The sequence below is a fragment of the Lepidochelys kempii genome, chromosome 1 (assembly GCF_965140285.1).
Source record: "Lepidochelys kempii isolate rLepKem1 chromosome 1, rLepKem1.hap1, whole genome shotgun sequence".
NCBI lineage: Eukaryota > Metazoa > Chordata > Testudines > Cheloniidae > Lepidochelys > Lepidochelys kempii.
The window spans coordinates 58,458,453-58,477,459 of NC_136380.1; the positions used below are offsets into that span (position 1 = coordinate 58,458,453).

At 37.7% G+C, this 19,007-nt stretch overlaps 1 protein-coding gene across 13 annotated transcripts in view; it reads right to left on the reverse strand.

Moving 5' to 3' along the window:
* FNDC3A (fibronectin type III domain containing 3A) overlaps positions 1-19,007 on the reverse strand; it is a 206,205-nt gene that overhangs the window by 19,319 nt on the left and 167,879 nt on the right. For all 13 annotated transcript variants that reach the window (XM_073343811.2, XM_073343802.2, XM_073343820.2 and 10 more), the window contains 9 exons: positions 17,622-17,796; positions 15,487-15,573; positions 13,238-13,376; positions 9,384-9,452; positions 6,018-6,136; positions 4,666-4,771; positions 4,113-4,288; positions 2,910-3,023; positions 243-392 (listed from right to left, as the gene is read on the reverse strand). In XM_073343811.2, the coding sequence (XP_073199912.2) occupies positions 243-392; positions 2,910-3,023; positions 4,113-4,288; positions 4,666-4,771; positions 6,018-6,136; positions 9,384-9,452; positions 13,238-13,376; positions 15,487-15,573; positions 17,622-17,796 (1,135 nt within the window). The remainder of the gene's footprint in view (positions 1-242; positions 393-2,909; positions 3,024-4,112; positions 4,289-4,665; positions 4,772-6,017; positions 6,137-9,383; positions 9,453-13,237; positions 13,377-15,486; positions 15,574-17,621; positions 17,797-19,007) is intronic.

Sequence of the window (19,007 nt, forward strand, 5' to 3'; positions counted from 1 at the left end):
TTCTCATGATCGAATCCCCCATTACAATTACTTGTCTCTTCCTAATAACTGGGATTCCCTTCCCCAGAGAGGTATCCTCAGTGTGAGAGAGTGACATCATCTGGAGAGAATGTCTCAATTATGGGACCGTTTCTCTCCGCTCCACTTTGATGTTCTCCTTCCCTGAGAAAGTAAAATAAATATTCATTGTACCACTGAGATCTGTGAATAGCAGGATACCAACAGTAAGTCTTCCTCTTTACCTGAACCCTGCAGTAATATATAGTTGCAGGCAAAAGTCCTTTCATTTCATAACTGAGTCCAGTCCCACAGTAACAGATCTGCATGCATCCTTCCACACTGCCCCACTCCAAATGGTATTCTGTGACATCGGCTCCATTATTTACTGGGACCTTTAAAGTTAACAGAAATAATTAATACTTGAATTCATTGTCTAAAAATCAGACCAAACTCACCAAATCTTGACTACTTTCTCTATAAAACAGTAAGAAGTAGGCCAGAAAGCTGTAGAAACAGCATTTCCACAGGAAAGTTACCCTATGGTAGCTTCAGCAATCTCCAGTTCAAGCAAAACACTGCATTATTTTATTGATCTTGAGCACATTAAAATACTAATGGATAATGTTCATGGTGGCAGAGTATTATATGTGGAGCAGTAATTGCTTTTTCAGTTGCTTAAATACTGAAGTGACACTAAGTGATAATCATAAAATCTATTAAATGCGGATATACTTCAACATGATTTCTCTTGAAGGACTAGATTACAAATAATGAAATAAAAGTTATTCTCTTCTTTTATGGAGGACTTACCAATCTAAGATATTGCTTCTCACTGAGTATATGCTATAATGAATCATTGCTCCAGGGCAGTTTTTTTTTTTAAAAGAATCATTAGTTTAAGAAGTGGACTATATGCAAAACGAATGTGATTGAACACAAATAACTTTTTTGAGAATAGTGTTTGATGTCCAATAGCTATGATTGGCAGAAATCCTTCTCTTCTATAATTTACAATAAATTGTGGCATATTCTGGACTATTTATAGAGTATATTAAAATTGTTAAAACACACTTAGGTTGCAAAGTCAAACACTAGAAAGTTAGGATGCACCAGAAGCTAGGTTGGCCATGTAAACTTTAATTCTGCTCCTTTGTGTGTATGCATCATGATACAGTATTCAAATATATGATTATATACTACTGTTTCCAGAGGACCCCTGCCTCATTCAGGACACAGAATGGACAATCCAGGAATGAGGCAGCCGTGCAAATATTTTTATTCTCATTTTTCAATTAGTGGCTCCATGCCTTACTTACTGTCCAGTGTTCAAAGCCTATGAACAACACAGAATTATTTTTCTCATGGTATTTTTGATCATGGTACTTATAATTGTATCTGTGTTGCACAGACATACATTAATTTATCTCAATTACAAGATGACAGAATTACTTTTCCCATTTTATAGATGGGGAAATTGAGGCAAAGAGGCTTGGCTGAGACCATACACTGATTCAGTGGAAGGGTCAGGATTAAAACTCAGGACCTCCTGAGTCCCAGTGCTATGCACATTCCTGCAGACCAAACTGCCTTGCTGCCAGAGGGGCTGAGCATCCACAGCTCCCAATATCATCGGTTGCATTTGTGAATGCTCAGCACTTCTGCATCTCAGTTTGCAGGTATCTTAAGCTGGGCACCCAGTAAATGAGGAACACACAATTAAAATCTCCTGAGGGCAACGTGCTGCTGCTGCTGCATTGTTACCAGTGCAGTGTGGGCATCTTAGAGTACAAGGTTCTTATGCAGTTATTATTTTGATTTGCTGCCAAAATTTTGCTGACAATGCAAATGACAGAAGAGAAAGATAAATTTTTGAAAATCACCAATCTCAGCCAAACCTGAACCAAATTTCATGAGACAAATAAAAGATACTTCTCTGGCCCCAAGACTTTTGCCCTGCTGAATTTTAAAGTCCTGTTGTAAACAATGAAAGTGTTAGAGATTCTTTTAAAAAAAAGTTTCAAGACTTTCATGAAAAGTGTTAGGCAGCCTAAATATAAAGGTTTCTACCAGCTTTCTCCTGTAATGTGGGATTCCATCCAACACTTAATTTGTTTGTTATTTATTCTCACTGAGACCAAGTTATATAATATGAACTTTCCATGTCAGCTTGTGCAAAAGTATTGTAATTTTTTTTTTTTTTTGCTTTTTAAAGTGAACATTTTATAGATGCAAAAATGCGTCTGAAAAACCTTCGGCCTTTTTGCATTCCTCTACAATGCTAACTCCCCATCCAATAGTAAGCAATTTTTTTAAAAGTTAAGAGTCCTCCCCCACCCTGCAGTGACAATCTTTTTCAAATTTAGTCTTGATGAGATTTATTTTGCTTGCTAAAAATCACACACCTGAAAACTGGGAGGTTAACAGATAGACCCTTTGCTACACTATATAAAGTATAAATCAGCTTAGAAAAGTGGTGCGTATAAAACAATCATTTGTATTGTGTGGCTATCCGGGTTTTCTGCAAAGGAAGATAAACAAATGGTCTTAAAAAAATTAAAAAGAATCTGCATCAAATTCATACTCACAGTGTAGCACTAATAGAAAAACCCATAATAAAAACAAAGGAACAAGAGGACATTGTGTTTCGAAGTTTGAATATGCGTAGGTCATTTAGCTACAAATAGTGTATGAAGGAAATGGCAAATTATGCTTCGAGGATGTTTATATGCTATGTTTAAGTTTCAATGTAAAGATAACCCATAATCAGGCAGCTTGTTTCTGTTCTGTTTTTTTTAAATCTTGTCTTAGCTACAGTTTAGGCTTTTTAAAATGGAAAGAAGAACGTAAAAGGTAACAATCGTAAAACATAAAATAAGCCTAAAATACACAGCACAACAAAATATTCCTACCTCCCAATACACCTGTGCACATGTTGCTGATCTACACGTTACTTGAGGGGGTTTGCACTGATCCGGTGGTCCAGGGGCTGTAGTAATTTCACATTTTTCTGAATAGGGTCCAAACTATTAAAAATAGGTTGACATAATTACTACCATGTTTTTAAATTGAAGTTTTGTCCACAGTAGCGGTATATACTATTAGTGTTTAACATTCAGCATCAAATATTGTGTGACTGTAATTTGTAAGATGACTTGTCATGACTTTGGGGTTCATTTCAAAGTTTGAGCATTCTTCAGAACCACTATACTATTCGTCCTCTACTGGAGATGTAGTGAGAATAAACATGACAATTTACACTCTGTAACTTAGAAGAGCACATTACTCTGTAAGTCACAGTTGCCAGGTTTTATATGACAGCTAACCTATAACAGAGAATATTGTACAATTGTGTATTTATTTAAATTGAAATGAAACAGAAGACTCCAAATAAGCTATAACTATAATTCTTCCTCTGGATGTTAAAAAGTAGTTAAGTGTTCATGACCTGTCAAACCCTTTGCTTCTCTGCCAACATTGACAACTAGTGACAATCGTGATAAAGGTTTCTGTGAGGTGGACTCCTGTACATTAACTGAACTGAGATGCCCACTCATTTTACTTTTAAATTAAGGCATTGGCTATTTAATAAAATCAAATATTTTAAAGCAGTGGTTGATTTTAAAACAGTTAATGCAAGGTTAATGTTCAAAATATAAGGAACCAGAGAACATTTTCTTACACTTCATAAAGTACACACTAATAGATAAAAAACACAGGAAAAAAATGTAATAAAATGCTAGTTGCTATGCTCCAGAATGTGCAAAACTACAGTATATAAAATCATTTACCTACTTACTTCACAAGGGTGTCATGATAATTTATTAAAGTTTGTACAGTGCTTTGAATAAAGGTTACATTATCAACATTATCATTTAGATTTAAGTAGTAATTAGATGTTTTCTCTTTCCGTCATCCAAACAACCCAGGCTTATTCAAATTGGTCTTTAACTGTTGGGTACTACAGTGCTCCAGTAAATCATCTGAACCAATTAAATCTACATTAAGAATTTGCATGACAAAACTTCTTAACATATAAAAATTTTGAAAACAGAAACATGCATCAAAATGATTGCACTCTGTGTAACTCGTTTGATTTCAGACTGCCTCCTTACCCCAGCTTTGTTAGCTGCTCGCAGCCTAAAGCTGTACGTCTTTCCAGGAAGAAGGTTGCTTACGGTGCATTCAACATCAGAACCTTGGTAAACCTCTCTGTGTTCATCCGTTTCCACAGAAGACATTTCCATACCATAACAGGTAATAGGTGATCCACCATCTGCTTGAGGTGGTCCTAAAAAATAGGGAAAAGGTTTATATGGTTTTAAAAATATATCAGCACATTTTGATTTCTCAGGCTATATCTACACTATAGACTTCTGCCAGCTTTGCTATGTCAGTTAGGGGTGTGAAGAGGTGTGATCTCTGACTGACACAGCTGTGCTGACAGAAGTCCTTAACGTAGATGCAGCTATACTGGCAAAGCTGTACTTTTACCTCTACAGCTTGTTTTATTCAGGCAGGGGTGTTACTATACTAGTACAAAGCACAGCTTTGTTGATATAGCTGCATCCACACTTGGAGAACTTTGCTGGCATACTATACTGATATACCAACCTTGGTAAAGCACACCTAGCATAGACTTGGCCTTATAGTCACAATAACAATTACCCCATCTCAGCTGAATTTCTTTTGCTCTTGGTCTACCCTGTAGTCTGGGAGGTTGGCCTGGACCAGGAAGCACTGCTGGTGTCTGCACCAGTAAAGAATCAGATACCTGTAAAGGAAAAATTGACAAAAGCCTTAATATAATTGGGGGCATTTTGACCTTACCTCAAAGAAAATGAGAATACTTTAAACTACAAATAAATATCATAAATGTCATAAAAATCAGTGAGGTAAAATATTGATTAATATTTCCATGCAGATCCAGGTTTAGGAGATCTATAAAAAGAGATCAAAAACCAGGGGACAGTAGGAAATACATACAATTTTTGCACTGCTGTAATTATGTCAATTAGGGATGTGACTTTTTTATTATTCATATAGTTATACTGGTACAAACCTAGTGTAAATACAGGTATGCCAGTATAAAGGTGCCTTGCACAAGTATAGTTTATGCCCCATCCCATAGAGGAATAAGCTGTATCAGTATGAACATTTTTATATGGGTATAACTGTGTCCATACTAGAGGTTGTACCACTTTAACTATCCCAGTATAGGTTTTGCTGTGAACAAGGCCTGAGAGAGAATTATGTAAAAATTGTTACCAAAAAGTAGCAACGCTTTTTTTGATAGCAAAGTTGAATTGTCCACTTTTGCACTGCTTTGTATAATTAAATATGCAGTAAACATCCACCTCCAATTTGGGGGTGTGTACAGGAATGCACAGCATACCCCTTGTGCAGCACGGAGTCCCATTCCACACGAGTTCCCTGCATATGCTCAGGCAAGGGCAGGCTAGAGGATCAGCGGTTGTACCGATCTGCCAATGCACACTATTGCACAGGGATCAGAGGTGGCTGCAGCACACTATTCTGAAGCCTGAGGGAACATTCATTCCCTGCCCCACCATCACATGTATGTAGCCCTGCTATTTAGACTGGGTGCTAGAATGATGATCTGGCTCTTGGAGAAATGAATATTCACATTGCTGTGCTGAGTTAAACAGATATTTCTTTAAGAAAGTTTTATTGTTTCCAATAAATCACATCAGAAAAGCAGGGCAATTATATTGTCATGTTTTCTGTAAAGTTGAATAGCAGCTGGAATAAGTAAAACATTTGTTGACAGAGAAATATTCATATTTCATTTCTCTAAGAAATGGGAGCAGAAACTCTAAACTTTGGGCAAAATTTTCTGAAAATTTCTTGAGTCCCCAGTTATAGATACTTTATTACATATTGGTTGATTGATTATTCTACAACATTCAATGTTCCTAGCTTGACCATCAGACTTCCTTAAAGCTAAAGAGATTTTCCACAAGTGTCACATTTATATATAAAATATCAGATAATATTACCGCACTCTGCCCTCCTTCCCCAGTACAGTATACACGTAAGCGATAAGAGCAGCCTGGATGTAGTCGATCACACAAATGTTCCCTAGCAGCTCCACTGTATATTACGTCCCAGTTGTTTCCTGAAAAGTTAAGAATTAGTGTGCAATGAACCAAGGTGCAATTTTCAGCATTTCAGTATCAGACATAACAGGTATCCTAACTTCACTAAGCAAACGTGTGTGTCGTTTGTCAGACAAATTCAAAGCTTGCTTCGAATTTCCTGGAAATGATCTAATTATCTCATGACGATAGTTTCCTAGACAAATTTGTGTACATTTGCTGAAGTGAAATATCTCCTTTATCTGGCATACCCATTAACTAAGATGTACAATTTGTATTTAATAAAGCAGTTTAAATGTGCTTACTGGTCTAGTAATAACATTATAACTAAATAGATGGAAGAAAAATAATAGACGAGCCCATGGAAAAGATACTTTAATTAAATCATATGTATTCATTTTATACAGCAAGTCTATACTTCCTAAAATTAAAGCCTGATAAAGCCAGCCTGATGCCTGAGCAGTAGGAAAGGGCTTGCAGCACCTGAGATAAAAAGAAGTTACCTACCCTTTGTAACTGGAGTTTTTTGAAATGTTTTATGAATCTGTAAACTCGGGGATCATACTCTATGACTGGAAAATTGCTAACATAGTTCCTATTTTTAAGGAAGGGAAAAAATGTGATCTGGGAAACTACAGGCCTGTTAGTTTAACCTCAATTGTATGCAACGTCTTGGAACAAATTTTGAAAGAAAAAATAGTTAAGGCCTGTTTACCAGCAGGCCCAGGGATCGTCACGTGGCCTGCAACACCATGACATCTCTTTGGACTTGGGACCTGGATCGACCTTTGACCAGCCAGTCATCAAGGTACGGGTAGATCTGTATACCCCGACATCTGAGGTAAGCCGCTACTACCAACATGCACTTGGTAAACACCCTCAGTGCTGTCGCTAGTCTGAAAGGGAGGACTGCAAACTGGTAGCGGTCCGATCCCACCGTGAAGCGTAGGAAGTGCCTGTGTCCTTGGAAGATCGCTATATGAAAGTACACGTCCTTCGAGTTGAGGATGGCATACTAGTCTCCTGGATCCAGGGAGGGGATGATGGAGGCCAGGGAGACCATGGGGAACTTCAATTTCTTTAGGTATTTGTTGAGGCCTCACAGGTCCAGGAGGGGCCGTAGACTGCTCTTGGCCTTTGGGATTAAGAAGTACCGGGAACAGAACCCCTTGTTCCTGTATGTGTGAGGAACCTCTTCCACCCCACCCAGCTGCAGCAACCCTTTTACCTCCTGCATGAGGAGACTTTTGTGAGAGTGGTCCCTGAAGAGGGATGGGGAAGGAGGGTGAGAGAGGGGTAGAAAGAGGGTAGAAAGGAGGGTATAATCCTGTGCCACTGTATTGAGGACCCAGCGGTCCAAAGTTCTGGTGGTCCATGCCGGGAGGAAAAAAGAAAGGCGGTTGGAGAAAGGTGGGAAAGATAGATCAAGGGTATAGTCTGGTAGGTAGCCCTTGGGTGCACCCTCAATATGCCCGCTTGCTCCCATGCTTAGTACTTGTCGAGCCCGCTTGGGCAGAGGCGGGTGGCGTTTTTAGCCCCTGCTCTTTTTGTGGGATGGCTCCTGCCGGGGTTGGCTCCCTTGGCCCTGAGATGGCTGCAGTTTGAACCACTTACGGACTGGACCAGGGACATACAGTCCTAGAGTCTTCAAGGTAGTGCAGGAGTCTTTTAATCCAGGCAGCTTGCTGTCCGTGTGCTCTGCAAACAGGGCCTGGCCATCGAAGGTGCGGTCCCGCATCGACTGCTGAGCCTCAGTCGACAGGCCAGAGAGGAGCAGCCAGGATGCCTGCCACATGGAGATGGCTGAGGCCATGGTGCAAGCCGTCGAGTCCGCTGCATCTGAGGCTGCTTGGAGGGCCGCTCTGGCTGCAGCCATGACCTCCTTGAGGATCGCCCACAATTCCTTCCTGGACCCTTCGGGAAGGGAAACGTCAAACTTGGCCATGGCCTGCCAAATGTTGTAATTGTCACAGCCAAGGAGGGCTTAGTGGTTGGTCACTCTCAATTGAAGGCTGGAAGACTAATTCATTTTTCGCCCGAACAGATCCAATCTCTTTGAGTCTTTATTTTTGGGCTTGAGCCTGGGTTGCCCCTGCCTCTCCCTTTGATTAACAGCCTCAACTACGAGAGAGTTTGGGGCCGAGTGGGTGTACAGATACTCGTGGTCTTTGGCTGGCACAAAGTATTTACGTTCAGCCCTTTTTGCAATGGGGGGCAGAGAGGAGGGAGTTTGTCACAGGACATTAATAATTTTTGATGCCCTGTCCCTAGGCTGAGTCCCGTCCGAGACCGACTAAACTAGAACTAAGCCTAAGGGAACTATTAACTTTTATACAACTATTTTATAGGAAACGTTCAGAAGAAACACTGAACGAAATGCAATGCTAGCTGAAGCAGCAGATGTTCCAGAACCGTCACTGGCAGCAAGAAGAAACTGAGGGTGGGGGGGAGCCGGCAGCACCCCTTATACCGTGGTATGTGCATGCTACTCCAGGGGGCACCAGAGCTGGTCCTCTACAGATATCACTGAGGGAAAAACTTCCAGCACTGGTGCATGTGGCAAGCCACACACACACCTAATGTGGAATGGAGATAAGCAAGCACTCGAAGAAGAACATGTGTTTAAGTCTACTCCAGTTGTCTACAATGGAACTTAAAAGCCATGCTTCAGTGCCCTTCCAGAACAGGGATGCTTTCCTGAACTGGGATCATAGTGCTGTCTTAGCCTGAACCACACTACACACACCTAGCTATAAACTAAGGGCAAAAACAGTTGTTATTCCAAAAGTGCTCTGCATCATTTTCCCCATTTAATGATGGTAAACGCAACAGTAATATTATTAACAAAAAGCTCAGTAAAAAGAAAAGTGTCAACTCTGGTTGATCTCTGCCATGAACCAAGGGTACTATGTGGTTTTATCTGTAATTTGGCCATCCACATAGAATGCCTGTAATACGAGGATTAAATTTGGGCCATCTCTTTAGACAGAATACGATACAACATACAGCCTAGTAATTACAACTTGCAAGAGTTCATACATTCAGAAAAGAGTACATACATTAAGAAAAACAGAGTGCCTTTTAGTGCCTTTCATTTTTCTATTATAGCAGTTCCCAGAGGTGCCAATCATCTAAGCATACAAAAACAGTTCCTGCCCCATAGAATTTACAATCTACGGCATTTAAAAGGACCATCAGAGATATAACGAAATGCCAAAATCAGTGAACATCGTGCTGCATTTGAAAAATTCCTACATTAACTCTTACCATTTAAGCCTTCAGAAATCTCCACGACATATTTAGTTATTGCTGTCCCTCCATTGTCTTTTGGTGGATCTACCAAATATGAACAAAAAGTCAGGCAAAACACACTGTTCTGGACACTATTGTATTTACATAACATAGATAAACTTTCTGTGGAATATTTAAGGAAGTTAAGCTAGTGCCTAAGGCCCAGATTTTTAAAGGTATTTAGGCATTGCTCTGGTTGGCATTGCAAGGCCTAAATGACTTAGAAGCAGGACATAGGCTCTTAAGCACCTATGTCACTTTTAAAAATAAGATTTGGGCTCCTAAATCATTTGGTTTTACAATGCTGAGTGAAGCAATACTTTTAAAAGTCTGGGCCTAAGTGCTTTTCTGCGTAGGGAGGGACTTAAGCACATACTTAAGTACTTTGCTGAATTGGGGCCTTGTCGGGTTCCAGAAGACGTTGCTTTTTTTTAAAATGGAAAAACCAGATGTTAAGCAGATTTATTTTAATGAGTAGGTCAGAGATTTAATTACTTAGCTGTAGGGCTGTCAATTAATCACAGTTAATTCATGCGATTAACTCAAAAAAATTAATCGTGATTTAAAAAATTAATTGCAATTAATCGCAGTTTTAATCGCACTGTTAAATAGTAGAATACCAACTGAAATTTATTAAATATTTTAGTTGATTTTCTACATTGTAAAATATATTGATTTAAATTACAACACAGAATACAAAGTGTACAGTGCTCACTTTATATTATTTTTTATTACAAATATTTTTATTGTAAAAATTACAAACAAAAGAAATAGTATTTTTCAATTCACCTCAGACAAGTACTGTAGTGTGATCTCTTTATCGTGAAAGTGCAACTCACAAATGTTAATTTTTTTTGTTGCACTCAAAAATAAAACAATGTAATACTTTAGAGCCTACAAGTCCACTCAGTCCTACTTCTTGTTCAGCCACGCGAAGAGAAACAAGTTTGTTTACATTTATAGGAGATAATGCTGCCCGCTTCTTATTTACAATGTCACCTGAAAGTGAGAACAGGCATTCGCTTGGAACTTTTGTAGCTGGCATTGCAAGGTATTTACGTGCCAGATATGCTAAACATGCATATGCCCCTTCATGCTTTGGCACCATTCCAGAGGACATGCTTCCATGCTGATGATGCTTGTTAAAAAAAATGCGTTAATTAAACTAGTGACTCAACTCCTTGGAGAACTGTATGTCTCCTGTTCTGTTTTACCCGCATTCTGCCATATATTTCATGTTATAGCAGTCTTGGATGATGAGCCAGCACATGTTGTTCGTTTTAAGTACACTTTCACTGCAGATTTGACAAAAAGCAAAGAAGTTAATAATGTGAGATTTCTAAAGATAGCTACAGCACTGGACCCAAGGTTTAAGAATCTTAAGTGCCTTCCAAAATCTGAGAGGGTTGAAGTATGGAGCATGCTTACAAAAGTCTTAAGAGCGCAACACTCTGATGCAGAAACTACAGAACCTGAACCACCAAAAAAGAAAATCAACATTCTGCAGATGGCATCTGACTCAGATGATGAAAATGAACATGTGTCAGTCCACACTGATTTGGATCTTTATCAAGCAGAACCCATCATGCACACATGCATGATGTCCTCTGGAATGGGAGCTAAAGCATGAAAGGACATACGAATCTTTAGCACATCTGGCACATAAATATCTTGCAACACCGGCTACAACAGTGCCATGCGAACGCCTGTTCTGACTTTCAGGTGACATTTGTAAACAAGAAGAGGGCAGCATTATCTCCTGCAAATGTAAACAAACTTGTTTGTCTGAATGATTGGCTGAACAGGAAGTAGGACTGAGTGGACTTGTAGGCTGTAAAGTTTTACATTGTTTTGTTTTTGAATGCAGGTTTTATTTGTAAGTAATTTTACATTTGTAAGTTCAACTTTGATGATAAAGAGAGACTGCACTACAGTACTTGTATTGGGTGAACTGAAAAATACTATTTCTTTTGTTTTTTACAGTGCAAATATTTGTAATAAAAATAAATATAAAGTGAGCACTGTACACTTTGTATTCTGTGTTGTAATTGAAATCAATATAGTTGAAAATGTAGAAAACATCCAAGATAAACAATAATAGAATACCATTTAAGTAACAGCGTAATTAATCACACGATTAATCACAAATAATTTTTTTAATCATGTGATTAATCACGATTAATTTTTTAATAGTTTGACAGCCCTACTTAAATGTGATAATTTAACAGCTGTTTGTTAAAATACTGTATGATAATACCACCATATCCTATCCTGTTTCACTGCGTGAATATGCTATTTAATTTTAATAAGTGTCCTGAGAATGTAAGAGACAATACAATAAAGTCATTGCAGTAAAAAAAAAAAAGAGGATGTGTTCAAAATAGTATTTAGCATCTTGCATTTAATACAACATAATGCCTTTCATCCTGAATGATCCAATAGATTCTTATGATCAAATATAGGACTATAGTGGCCTACCACTAAAATGCAGCTACCGCTAAGGTGGAGGACAGGGGGTCAAGCAGACAACCAGCATTCAGCACATTGTGCAATAGGCAGGGAAGAGGAAACTTTGGCAGGGCACCAGAGCAAATCTGACAGATTCCATAGTGCTTTTTGTAAGAACCACATAGAGCAGAAGTGTCCGTTTTTAAAATACTTTTATTTGAAGGTCTCATTTGGAAAACATCCCCTTACTAAGCTACATGAACCTCAACTTATATGCCTCAAAGGTAAGGCTACGATTTAGTCATGGAGGTCACAGAATCCGTGTGACTTCTGCAACCTTCGTGACTTCAGCCTGCAGCGGTTGGGAGCTGCAGGGTCCCCTGTTGCCTGCGGGGACTGGCCTCTGGTGGCCCCCAGAGCTCCAAGCTGCCGCAAGCGGTCGGGGTACCCCACAGCTCCCGGCCACCGTGGAAACCCTGAGCTCCTGGCTGCTATGGGCCCCTGGAGCTGCAGACAGCGCGGGCCCCTGGAGCTCTGACACCCAACCCATAGTGGGGGTCCCCAGAGCTCCTAGCCCCCAGGCAGCTGCCCTGCTGCAGGCAGTGTAGGTACTTGCAGATCCCCATTTAGTCAGAGATACTTTTAGTAAAAGTCATAGACAGGTCATGGCTGCCGTAAATTTTTCTTTATTGCCCATGACTTTTATTAAAAATATCCAAGACAAAATCTTAACCTTACTCATAGGTTGACAGATTGCGTGGGAATTTGTACCTTCACTTCAGGAAGCAAATATATTTCAACCTAGAGCTGTGTGAAGCTCTCATTAGAAAACCTGAAAGTATTCTTCACTGTGCTGGTTTTATTATAAACTCAAAGCTCAGCCCAGGTTCATCTGAAGGTTTGTGAACCTAGGTCCAGCTTTAAGCCAATTTATAGTTCTGCAATGAAATCTAGGCCAATTTATAGTTCTGCAATGAAACACATTCACTCATACATTTTCAACAGAAACCAGGTAAAACTGTAGTTTTGGTAAAGTTTCCCTTTAAGTCAGTTCAAATATAGGAACTCCAAGTTAAACCCAGGGACAGTAGTAGAGTGAGCCCAGGCAAACTGAAACCAAAAAAAAATTCCCACGAACCCTTGTGAACCAAAAAGGCTAAATTTCCCATAGCTCTGTTTCACACCTGATAGTTAGACTACTGTGGCATCCTCCTAAGTACGCTGAAGTCACTGGGTCAATATTCTGCTCTCGGTTACATTAGTGTTAATCCAGAAAAACTGCTGACTGCAGTAGTACTGAGAGCAGAATTTCTCATTCTCCACATACCAATGTACATAAATACAGAAGAAAGTATCAAAGTAGAACTGAACAAAAACTTTACCCCAAATTATTTTAAAACTTTGTGCATGAATTTTTCCTTTAACTGATGGTTTTGAAGGTACTCCAGGCTTGTCTGGGCAAGTAGTAAAGTCGACTACCTCACTTGGACTGCTTTTGCCTTCCAAGTTATAGGCAATGACCTGTAAAAAATATAAATATATCTCTATAAAAGTATTCTATAAACAGCATATGTACATTTTTGGTACTCTACAAGCTGCTAATGCTAAGTGTGTCTAAATCATTTATATATGTTTAATTTATAGGTTATAAATCAGCAAAGGAAAGAATATTATCACACATTTTTGTATATTATACCATTCTCACATTCTTGAGGGATTTTAGTAGTCAATCACTTTACTGAAATGAAAAATGACAAGAATTGACAGCAGGGAAATTTTAATATTTTAAAAAATAAAAATTAAAAAATTAGCATTTTACAACAGTTGTAAAGAAAACAAAAAACAAATGAACAAAAACCCCACCATTTTCAAATGCACATGACTAAAGTTAGGCTCCTAAATCTATATTCAAGGCATCTAAAAGTAGCCTGATGATAAGAGGCACTCAGGAAGCTGCAGCTTCCAGTGATTTTAATGGAATTCGTGGGTACTTAGTACTTTTGAAAGGCTCGCTACTTTTATTTATGTGCCCAAGTATGAATTTAGGAATCTAATTATAGGTACAAAGGGTTGAAAATTTGGCCATAGTATTTTCGGTAGTCTTAGATACTTAGCAGTATTTTTTAAATAAATGATCCTTAAATATAAATATAAACTGCATATGTACAGAGGTAATTTCTTAAACTGCAGCTACATCAGGCAGTTAATATTCAACTACAGTAAACGTAAAAAGCAGTTAGATCACATTATGGTTGCTGGTAAAATTTTATATCTGAAAAAAAAATCAAAATTAGAGCTACACAAAACTATATTAAACTACTAACTTCACCTTTTTCAACCCATTAGTTTGAAAATAGCCTTCAAGCCCACCCTTCTCATTCTTCCCCCATGACTTTCAGGTCACCACAAACACTTACATATATATTATATAGCCTCAAAAATAAAACTACTTTGGAAGCATCCATACAATAGCAACCGATACAGAAGTTTGGACATTATACAAAATTTTACTTATTCTACTGAAGGAAACTGAAGTACTAAAATTTGGATCACAATATGTTCCCCACTGTAGTAAAAATAATTTTGTATGATTAGTTTAATAAAATATTGAAAAAATGTGACATTTTAATAAAAGCAAAACATTATAAAATAGAGTACTTGAGACAACATAGTCTTTGTCTTTTTACACTTTTTTCTTTTAAGAAAGTAGCTACAGGAATAAAAAGTAGGAAATTTAAAAAGTGACTGCACTAATAACTGGTGCCAACAAAAGCAAGGAAGTTATTAAATAAATCTGTCACACCATCTTTCCACGAGCTTAAGGAATGCTATTACTACTCCTCCTAAACCTCTCCCATCTATAATGAAAACGAGAGACTTGATTAACACAGCATTTATCATTTGTACTGTGTGGGGGAACAAGAGCCTCTTCTATTTAAAAATGGTTCAGTTAAACAAAATAGGGTATGAAATTTGTGTCATATAGTATGTTCTTGGAGCAATATTGTGCTATCAAATTCCCACAGATCTATCTCCATGAAGTGTTTTAAGTGTTGCCATCTTAAATAGATATGCAACTGCTGGGGAACCAACTTTATACTATTTTGGGGATATCCTGCTCAAAACAATGCATGACTAATGCATTCCCACACCTGGCCCTTCATAATTTTTTTTAACTGTTGTAGAATCACTTGTTAAAATGATTAGGCCAACATATTCTACAGTGAGTACCCTGAAGTTTGCGTCGTAAAATCTTTTCAGGTTCCTAAATAAGGGGCCTGATTTTCAGCAGTCTCAAGCAACAAGCAGCTCTTATTGTAATCAAGAGAATACCCTATGTAAATTAAAAACTGGAGATTTCAAAATGTATTGAAAAAGTATTACTTCTGCCAAAAGATCAAATAGCTTTCCCCCTCATATTACAGAGAAGGGATGCTCTCCTTGGGCAGCACTCGTTTATTACCAATAAATGTATGAAGTGATATTTTAAATTTATCCAAACAGTACTTTAGAAAAGTATCAGTAAGTGTGTTACCAGTTTGTTTCATCACAGAAACCAACTGTAAAAAACAGCTGCTAACATTGAGCAATTTTGCAATGAATAAAACCAAAATAATCCGAAGAATCTTACCCTAAATTTATACTTTGTGCTACGTCTAAGATTCTTCACTGTGCAGGTGAGATCATCTCCATCGTATTTTGGTTTGAAACCATATCCCTATAGAAGGAATAAAATATTAATACTTGAAATATATTTATAAACCAGACTATATATAGCAAAACTTGTATAATCTGAACATAGTAATTTGTTAGGCTGCTTGGAGTAAAGTTTTTATTCTGTAAACAAATATTTTTGAGTCACCCTTCACCACTTGGGATGCAGGTGTACAATGGAAATAAGAGAATTATGATCAAAACATTATAATAAAATCAAAATAAACCCCATCATCTTCTGACTATAAAACAGAAGTTCTAATGCAACAAAAGGGAAAAGGAGAAAATAATATGTAGCCAATATTGGTCACACTAACATATCTTTTGAGGGGAGGAGGGGAAATCATAGCAGGATTCATTGAAAAATGAAGGCAGATAAGCTGAAATGATTGTCAAGGGGAACAAGTTCCACACCATAGGGACTTTTGCCAGGATCCTTCAAGGATTTACGCATGTACTTGACTTTCTATTCAATGATACTGCTCATGTGTACAAAGCTAAAAAATGTGTATGTCTTTACAGGATCAGGGCTTAACAGCAAAAGCATACTTGATAAGGATGGTTGTTTGACATAACAAAAGAAAGGAAAACAAAATGGTTTTGTCACAGTAAAAGCAAGTCATAATTTTCATTTAAGAGGAAGGAAAAGTCATGACAAATGATGTTTCAGTATTAACAGTTTTTCCTTGGAAATTATGCAAAATCAAGTAAATAACCTTAATTTACAATAAAAATGGTTTAATTTTAAAATGATTGTTTAAAATTATTTAAAAGCCTATACTCTACTGCATAGAGCCAAATTTGTAAAAATTAATGGAGGTGTCTTATTCAGAAGGGGACTGATGGGAGTGGCAAATGCCATAACTTTTTTATATAATAGTCTCTTGAAAGACCACAAGCCCAAGATTCTTTTATGTAAGGTTCCTTACCACTGCTTTGGCTGTGTAAAGGGGCCTTGTAGTGAGCATTAATGTAATTTCCTTTATGGCCACTTTACGCTGCCAGAATGGCCTTACTGTAAATGAAAATCAGGTTCATGATTTGTATAACAATTATCATGGAAGTCATATAGATGAGGCTAAAACTGAAGACTGCAACCATAGACAAATAGAACTGCATGGGAAGATCTCTGTGCCTGTGTGGTTCTCTTTCCAGGGCTTGGGCCTTAGCCAGGAACAACAACCATTAAGGGACTTAAAACCAGAAGGGTCAACTTAATCTGCTACTTTTATCTATAGCCAATGCAAGGGATGCTGAAGTGTAAGACAGTGATCAAATGTGCTGAATTTGTTCATGAAAAGCACTGCTGAGAGGCATGCCAAAAGAAAATAACCAATCGCCTCATGGTCAAGACTGTATGATTAGCTGTTGCAGTCATCATGGTATAAATAAGATACAGCCTGTATAAGTTGCACAAACTAAGACACTTTCATACCATCTCTGACATGGTTTTCCACAGAAAGGATGTACTCAAAACTGACACCAATTACTTGCTCATTACTTACAAATACATCCCTTTAACAAGCAGGGACACAAAGAAAGTGAGAACATCCTTCCAACAATGCCCTCTTACTTGTTAGCAAGACTCATCCCTTTGCAGCATTGAGGATGAGGTATATTCTTGCCAAGGCCAAAGCCTAATTTGCAGCGTCCATAAGGCAAGAGATACATGAATGTTTAACATTAGAATATAATTTCATTAAAATGGAAGGACATTATTAAACATTTCAATTTTATTTACTGATATCACCTAACCATTACTAAAAAACCTTGCTGACTACAAAAATCACAACTGCACACTAATTTCTGTAGTGAATGTTTTTTGCAGATATTTCCCCAATTTCGATTTTATTATATGAAATTTACCTTCTCCCTCTGCATGTACTATAAATATAATAAAAGCACCCATAAGTCTCATTAGAACAACATCACATCCCCAACAGAAGATCCTGTCAATGGCAAGTGTTGTTATTACACTGAGATACTATTAAGTGTGCTGAAACATTCATTTATGGTCTCTTCTCTTATTTAGAATATTTATTTCACACTTACTGAGGTCTCATCCTCCATCTCTAAAATATAAGAGATTCCTTCATCTGTTGGTGTTCCTGAGGGTTTAGTCCACTGTAAGGATAACCAGGTAACTCCAGCTTTAATCAGCATAGGACTGGCTGGCATTGACGGGGCAGTGCCTGAGGTATGATACTGGACTTCTTCACTAAAACCACTGTTTTGAAACAAACAGTATGTAAACTAAATAGGATGAAGTAGGAACAAGAATAATACGGAACTGCTATACAACAGTTTCAGGCCAATTTGTCAGACATGCACATCACTGGTAATTGCATGTTGGAACATGCAGTTGACCATCCTGTACGAACAAATTGTGCCTGTGTGTGTAACTCATGTTAATACAGGTTATACATGCCCATATTTGAATGTTTGGCCTGGAATTAATATACATATTTGTTAACAAAACAGACCAAGAACACAATTTGTTTTTTAAAATCCACTTTGAACAGTCATTATTTGCACAGCAGTTAAGTCTCTAAAACACTTGTACATTTATGTATTTTATCCAACTAATGCCAAAGCTTGTTCTTTCCACCTCTGGCCTGCACTGTTTTCCTTTGTCCAAGATTTAATAAAAAAAACCAAACAAATTCATTTTGCTCCCTAACCAGCTACCTGTGCAAACATTTGTACACTTCTAAGTGAGCCTACTACTTATCAAGCATTAGTTTTCCAGGAGTCCAGAAAAATGGGACCAGTAAAGTCTCTCTGAAAGCTAAGTTTCCTGTGGAATTGGCAATATAAAATTTGTATTTTGTAATAAATGAAAATACAGTGTAGACCACCTACTAATCTGGCAAAGCCTGATTTGTCAGCCTTATCTGATATATCTTTGGGTAGCCTTATTTGGAGACAAAAGGCAAGTAAAGGGTACAGGAAAGAACAAGAGACATTAGGAAATAGAATCATTAGGGAGGGATGCAAGAGTGAATATTAGGAAGCCTAGAAAATATAGTTCTCTGTGTGGCTTATGCAACAGAGGTAGCAACCTAACAACTTTGATTTCAAAACTTGGATTTCTTCTACATTGCCTGGACTATCTGGGTCTTTTTAAAGTGGAATCCATCATGATACCATTCAATTTCCCTGCACATGTCTATTTACTTTTGTTTTTTATGTTCTCAGACACATTATAATGATGTGACTACTACAAAACAAAAAGTTGTGATCTTTTGGTATAACAGATGGGCCATAATTTCACTAAGGTTTTTTTTTAACAATTAAAAACTAAAAGACAACATGTCATAAAAGCTTCTACAAAGGCAGCATGCAAACCAGATCTTGAGAATTACTATATAATGAACACAAAACAAGATGGAACTTTTCTAATTTTGGGGACAGTATTAATTTTTGTACTTGCACTAA